The 7,812-nt window shown below is 33.8% G+C and overlaps 1 protein-coding gene across 1 annotated transcript; it reads right to left on the reverse strand.

Annotated features, from left to right (window-relative positions):
* Positions 1–686: 686 nt before the first annotated feature.
* On the reverse strand, positions 687–1,789 carry LOC143596950 (alpha-crystallin domain-containing protein 22.3-like). The gene is made up of 2 exons (XM_077075595.1): positions 1,492–1,789; positions 687–922 (listed from the first exon to the last, which is right to left on the reverse strand). The coding sequence occupies exons 1-2, from the start codon at positions 1,787–1,789 to the stop codon at positions 687–689; spliced, it is 534 nt and encodes a 177-aa protein (XP_076931710.1).
* Positions 1,790–7,812: the final 6,023 nt, after the last annotated feature.

Here is a 7,812-nt window from a genome sequence, read left to right on the forward strand (position 1 = left end):
AGAGAAACTAAAAGAATCTATTTAACCAATTCAATTATCGCAAATGATGTGTAGCTTAGTTGGTCTTGCCCCTGAATTAAATTGATGCATCAAGGGTTTTATCTGTGAGAGACTAGGGTTCGATCCCGTTAAGTGGGTTTCCCTCAAGCCAATGTAAGGGCTATTTTGTGTGAGGTTTTCGTTAAACGCTCATCAACTTTGACATCATATGGCCCGGTTAAGACAACATACTAGTTGGGGTTGGCCGAGGCTTCCCCATGTGATGGGGTGCGTCACACGATCCGATAGTTGTAGTTAAAAGAAAAAAAAACTAGTTCAATGGTCTCTGTGAAATAAAAATAATAATAAATTGTAAAAATACACAAGTTTGAACTCCCTTTCATCAAATAAGAACTACTCTCTCGTCTGAAAAATAAACCCGTTGCCGCCATCGTAAAGCCATGCATCCGCCATCTCTCAAACCGAACGATCATCAACAACCACTTTTCCGTCGTTTCCACCTCTCACCTCGATCCAAACACCACCAAACTCTCCGACCTAGAAACCCTAATTACACAACAACTCCACTCCATAATTAAAACCCATCACCGACCCTAACCCTAACCCCATCACCACCTATCTCCCAACTACCTTCACCATCCCATCTCTCTCCTCTGACTTCTCCACCCTCTCCCACAAGAACATAATTAAGCCGATTTCTTCTTCACGACGCCTTCAAGAACCCCGTTGTCCAACACCTGCTTCAATGTTGTTGGGTCCACATGCGCTGGCAACTTGAAGGAAACCGTAAAGTCACCTGGTGGACACAAGTTCTGGGTGTGCATTTCGAACACCATATTGTGGGAGTGAACCGTCTTCCCACCGGTGCTCGATGCTCCTTCAATTAAGATTGTTCCATCTTCTTGGACATCACACTTAAACTCTGCAAATTAAGCCGTGTTCGAGTTATGGCATGTTTAACTAAAAGGGTCATGTTCGGGTTGGCCTGTTTAACCCATTTAAATAAAAAGGTCAACCCACTAACTCATTTATGACCTCGCTAACCAATTTTGCCCATTTAGATAAATGGGTTATCGTGTTCAAGTTGACTAACTTAACCCGTTTAGTTAAAAAGATTGACCCACAAACCCATTTATGGGCCGTCTAACACATTTTTTATAACCCACCAACCCGATTAACATGTTTCTAGCTTAATTATGACCCACCATCCTCTTTAACACGTTTAAACAAATTGGTTATACGGATCATGTTCGTGTTCGGGTTGACGTAGCCCACTAACCTGATCCATACCCGTGTTTTACCACCTAACAACCAGGTTAACGCAATTACAACTTGAGTACTACCCGTCAACCCATTTGACACGTTTAGATAAATAGGTCGTCAAACGGGCCATGTTTGGGCTACACGATTTTAACTGTGCACGGGTTAGGGTTGATGTTTTTCACACAAATATAAATATGGGTTGTGTTCACGTCAAGTGAAGGTACTTACTCTCATTCTTCTCCACACCCGGTAAAGAAACGCGGAACAAGAATCCGTCGTCACTATCGGAAACATCAAATGCCCCAATAAGTGGCCCGAGTAGATCACCAGCGGCGGCGCCTTCAACCACGAATCCTTTGATAGATAGTATCTGTTGCAGCTCTTCCACAGTGCTGAACTCATGCAGCATAACCATTGTCGGATGATTCAATGGCTGATTCTGTTCAACAGTATCAAAAGGCGGGGCCGTGTACGGGACCCAGTTTAACGGGGCCACATCAACTGGATCTTGGTCAGCCCAGTCCATGTTCGATCTGAAATTCACAACCCATTCACTTATAAAGTTTAAAACAATTACATTATAAAAACCTTACCATGGACACATACGTACATAAATACAACGAATAAAAACAAATGTAAAATATCATAAAAAAACATAGTTATTGCTTTTGAGCTCAAATGAATAGACAAGCGAGATACCGAGGGATGAGTCTACTAAGTCGTAATGAATATAAAAAACACTATGTGAACAGGATCAGGTCTTTAAAGAATTTACGAAACAAAAGCAAAACAAGATTTCAAAAGATTTATTTAATAAATTTTTCGGTATCACACGAAAGAGCAAGTAATATATGTCAACTACAAGATTTCATCTAACATACAAATTCATAATACTAAGACAAATTTAGACAACAACTGTAGTCACAAGTTTGGACAAAATAAAGGGAATGTTTGAACTCATAAAATCATTTTAACAGCCACGATGAAAGAAAAGCAAACATATAAGCAAACAATTATCTTCAAGATGCAAAAGTATTTATAATAGTTGGCAAATAAACAAATTGAGAAAACTGCATTAAATCCAATTTAAATTCACAATGAATAATATATGAAACATCTCACAACACAGCTAAGATTTCTAACACTATCCACCTGTATACCATAAAAAATTAAGCTTTGAACTGAGATTTAAAAAAAAAAAACGGGTCGTGTAACCACTTTTCTTCTCCGATCTCAACGGCATAAGTGGACTTTACAACCTTTGTAAATTCAAATCCTTTTAAAAAGAACATACAATAGGTCCACCAAATGAAAACTAGGAGTACAATGAGCATAATTATAAAGAAAACCTTTATCAACACATATCTCCAGGTTATGATAAAAATAATCACAATAAACCCTAACTAATATATTCTTGTTAATTCCACCACACCAATTAAAGATTTTGAAATTTTATATTTTGAGTTTAATTTTTAAAATATGAAAGATTTTGAGACTGTACGTGAAGATCTTTAGCAGTCACGATGAAACAAAAGCAAAAAAAGATTTTTCAAACTAAAAGGGACAAACATTGATAGGACACAAATTTCATTTTAAAAAAAATAATAAAAATTCCCACACTTTATAATTTATAACAAATATATATACACACACGCATAAAAAAACATGAACATTTTACAGATAAATTCATAATCTTGAAAACAATTTCAAAAACCCTAAATCATCATCAAGAGTATCAACACTATAAAGATCAAATTTACTAAAAAATTGGGATAAATTCAAACATTTACTGAAAACAAATTAGTAAAAAGAAAAGGGTCAAATGAAGCTACAAAACAACACCAACAAATACTAAAACAAATCAATTCGATACCAAAAAAGAAATTAGGGTTTTGTAGCAAACCCCATGAAAAACACAAAATTGAAATAAAGCATGAATCTTGAAGATGGGTTTAAGAGCATACGCGTTGGGAGAAGCCATTGGAGATGAAAAGCTGAGGAATATGGAGAATGAAGAAGAGGGTTATTGAGTAATAAGCTGCAGTGATGCTTTAGCACAGGTGGGTTGCTTTGTGTGTTGAGGTTCTTGTTATATAGAGTAAGGGTTTGACTTGATATCAAAAATATTTAATGCTAAAGATATTTTTGTTTTATTATTTATTTATTTATTTATTTTTTGGTGTGTTAATTTGATAATTGAAGTAATTTCAAAGTTTTTTTTAATTGGTATTTATTTAGTAAAACAATATAATATCAGATATATTCATCTAGTTTTATATTCTTATTTTAAAACTTGAATTTAGGTTGTCGATGTCGTCTGTTTTCTTTTTAGGTTTTAAAGAACATGGGTTGATTTGTGATATCGCATACGATTTTCTAGGGTTTTAATTTTTTTATACCTATTTTTTAGATATACAGTGTGTTCTTTGGTTTTATCAAGAGTATTCATTGTGCATGCGTGTTTTTGCGGGAAATCGGTCCCACTTTGGTTTCAGATTGGTATATATAGTTTTGGTTTTCAGTGGATTGCGTATATGTTCTTGGGAATGTTTGTGGTTGTGAATGTTTATGTTTATGTGTGTTTAGATTTGTGTGAGAGAGAGATTTAGGAAAGTGTGTGATTTGGTTTTTATATATATATTTGAATCTAGCTTTTCATATGGTTTTCAATGGGTTGCCTGTATGCGCTAGAAAACGTTTGTGTTTATGGGCGTATGTCTTTAGATATGGATGTGTTTGTGTGAACACGCACACTTGAATTGTATGTGTGATTTAGCTTTGATTTATAAGTGTGTGATTTAGTTTTAATGTGTTCGAATCTAGGGTTTTCTACAGTTTTCAGTGGTTGCGTGCATTTGTTAGAGAACGGGTGTGTTTGTCGATGTTTATGTTTTTGTGTGCATGAATGTGCACACTTGATTTGTAAGTGTGATTTAGGGTTGATTTGTGAGTGTGTATTTGATTTACATTGTGTTAGAATTTAGAGTTTGGAGGCGGATAGTTACAATACCCATGTTTTCGGAAACCAATTTTGATGGAGTCAACTGAAAATAAATTAAATAACAAAAAGTTAAAATATCTTTGAGACAAACTAACGTAAGTATAAATATTTCATAAGTATCTTGGCTAATAAATCAACATCGTCAAGATTCTACACAAAAGAAAAAGAATGAAAAAAACGCAACGGGTGGTTGTGGGTTCTACAACAACGAGAATATCCAACCATAATCATGTGGAATTCATGATAGAAATTAGGTTTCCATTAAAATAAAAATATATAACTATGCGTTTCCGATCCATAGTCATCTAGGATTACATTCCAAAAATCAAATAAAACCACACGATTATGTTTCCAAATACCTAGTCGTCTAAGATTTGTTCCACAAAGCAATGAAAACACACAAGTACACGTTTCCAAATACATAGCCACCCAAGAACATAAAAATTTACAATATTGATAGTTATGTCAACATATTAACATCAACATTAGTTAGTAGTAAAAAGAAACTTGGGTTTGTGTCTTATATACACGGTATCCGATATGCAATTCTCAAAGCCTTTGGTAAAACTGTCTAATGCATATTTTGGTGGTTTATTCCACGTGTCTTTGCCGTGTGTTCTCTTACACGCGTGAAAAGTCTACCTTCCCACTTAGTTTCCTACTTTTTTATATCGACATTCGAAGAGAGAGAGAGAGAGAGCAAAGTAGAGAGATTGGGAGACCGTAACTCAATGTCATTGTAATCGACGACGGTGATGGAAGCGCATAGGGTCACAGGTGATAGCGTGACTCGATCAAAGTTTGGATGGGAGGATTGATCCGTAATGACACCAACATTGACATGTTCGTCATCTATGACTCCATTTGTGAATTAGGTTTGTTTTTCTATTAGAGCTTTGATCCATGTAATCTATGTCGGATGTCCTTCTTTTGTGTGTTATCTAATTGAGTAATTGGCTTGTTAACTTTCGCATAGCACAACATTAAAGGAAACAATGTACTATTCGGAAGAATCTCATGCTTTCATAATTAGCAATAATGCAAGCTAGCTTCTATTTCTCGATATATCTTCCGATATGTTTTCTTCGCTCCATTTCTTAGATTATAGTTATCGTTTGCAACTTTTTACCGTCAATTGGGTTACATAATCCATGGTGTGCCCAACCACTTTGCTGCTATTGATAGAGGATAATCAATGAGAGAATGAGAGTTTGACGATGGCGCCAAGGTTTCCATATTATATCTTGAAGATGATTGAGTGCCTTGGAATTTTATTGTTCGTTGATAAGGATCAACTTCAGCATGGTTGCATAATAAAATAAATTAGGGTTTCAAATTCATGTTTATTGGATGTTTCATGTTCTCCTTGGAATTCGTGCCCTAGCTGGCCTTTGGGTTTTAGTTTATGTTTGGCGTTCCGGAATTGTTCTTCGTTTTTAATTGGGTTGAGTTCAATCGGTATTTATGGTTTATTTAGATTTATTTAAGGTTTTAATCGTTAATCAAAATAATATGTTATCGTAACCATGTTTACTTTAGTTAGGTGCTATTTTAATTATATGTACTTTTAGCATCAATTTATTGCTTACCTACAAAGAATCCAAATTTTGTCTCCTGTATCAAGGATTTTGATAGGTGTTTGTTAAAGACTAGGTTTGTTATGATGATTTAAATTATTTAATTTTGTAGAAAACAACTTCAACCAGAGTTCATGGATCATTGAGTTCAAACACTTTTGAAAAATTTGCTTAAACCCCTCCCTGAAGAAAGCTTGGCCAATATAAACATTTGAGCATCAATACAAAAATTTTGGACCGAGGTATGTATAAAACATGACTGAACATAGGTTTTGATTTGGTTATGAGAGGTTTTAAATTTTAGACTAAAATGTCTTAAAATAGTGAATTTGAGGATGAACTTTTGCTCTAAAGTTTTGTTAGCCACGTATTAATGAATATAGGTCCGTAATGAAAATTGGAAAATAAATTCAATAATAAAACATTTAAACAAGTTAAATGCGGTTTCGGTCTCAGATAAACTTGACAATCTTGACCCAAGGCATGCATATGAGTTGATTTGGACTTTTAATAAATTGCTACGGGTTACTTTTCGTCATTATGTTTATCATGGCTAATATGGGCAAGTAAAACAAACACATGCGTTCTCGAGTTTTTAATTAAAAGAAAGGAAAGTATAAGATTGGATAGGATGGGAGAAGAAAAGAAAGTACATGCATTACACTGTATTCTTGAGTTTTTTTTCCATGGGGTAAGAAAGAAAATTATAAGATTTTAGTTTGAATCTTCATTCTTGAGTTTTTTTTATAAAAGAAATGATAGGAAATGATAAGAAAACTTGGGTGTTTTAAGTCCCAAAGTTTTCTTGCCAATTTGGCATGATTTGGAAAGAAGGAAAATGATAAATATTTAAAATTACCACTTTACCCTTCAATCTACATCTAATAATTGTTTTAAAAAGGTTATATTTGTAAAACTACACATTTTTTTCTTTTCCTTTCCTTTCATTTAAACTAAAAAATGTAATTAATTATTTCTTTTTTTCCCCTGTCTTTCATTTTCTATTAAACTTGAGAATGCATTAGTCTGAGATAGTTGGACAAGTCAGATTGGGGTCAAGAATAAACACTTTTTTTAATAATTTTTTTCACGTGTAATTCATTTGTTTAGTAAAAAATAAAGTTAGCCGGTCATTTCCATGGATTATATACTATATTAATATATATTTGTCGGTGCCACAGATCCTTTGTAGCACCATTTTGTTTGACTTTTCTAAAATTAATTACAATGTAAAACCAACTTTATAGTTTGGCTAGATGGTTTAAGTTGTTCACCCAAAGGGTATTTGCATGAGTTGAATCCTTGGCATTAATTTGTTTTGTTCTTTTAGTTATCTTCTAAGGTTTTTTAGTTACAACTTTTTAGTTATTTTTTTGTGTTTTTTATTATCTAGTGATGCATAAAAGAATGTTTTTTTTAAATGATAATTTAGGCTTAATTTCATACTTGTAATGAATCTAATTGATACCGAAAAATTTGCATCAGCTTGCAGACGCAACGCCCGTGTTTTTTTAATATGTTAACTTTACGAAATTAGTTTTGGGTTCAGTTTCGGTACCGTAACAAACGTAGCCGATGTCGCTCGAACTCCCATTTTCGTTGCAGTGCCCGTCTTTTATTGACCAAATAGGCATCGTTTTAAATATGTTTTTTTTGTATCATAGGCTATACGAGTTTCAAAATTATTTTGAGCGTCTATTAATTTACTCTTAGGGCTTAATGCATATATTAGCACGAACATAGACAATGGCGATCAAATTCTTTTGACTATAATTATAAGTTGTATGTGTTCCGAAACTCTTTTGGGTCTTTACAAACTTAATTTGTCCCGTCGCAGCAACGGGACTGAGATAATATAACTTTTTTGTTTTTATAGTTCCGTTACCATAACGAACGTTATTAAACAAAACAAATCTGCATCGATTCGCATTTTAGACCGTACGTATAAACGTCATTTTAGATATGTTTTGT

Source organism: Bidens hawaiensis, unplaced genomic scaffold (assembly GCF_021521415.1).
Source record: "Bidens hawaiensis isolate Kalapana, Puna unplaced genomic scaffold, B.hawaiensis_p1.1 tig00047403_1, whole genome shotgun sequence".
NCBI lineage: Eukaryota > Viridiplantae > Streptophyta > Magnoliopsida > Asterales > Asteraceae > Bidens > Bidens hawaiensis.

What these genes read in the sequence shown, in the direction of transcription:
- LOC143596950 (XM_077075595.1), bottom strand. Translation starts at nt 1,789, where the DNA reads ATGGACTGGGCTGACCAAGATCCAGTTGATGTGGCCCCGTTAAACTGG. An exon ending in GGGTGTGGAGAAGAATGAGA is followed by an intron (nt 923 to 1,491) that starts GTAAGTACCTTC and finishes CTTAATTTGCAG; the next exon opens with AGTTTAAGTGTGATGTCCAA.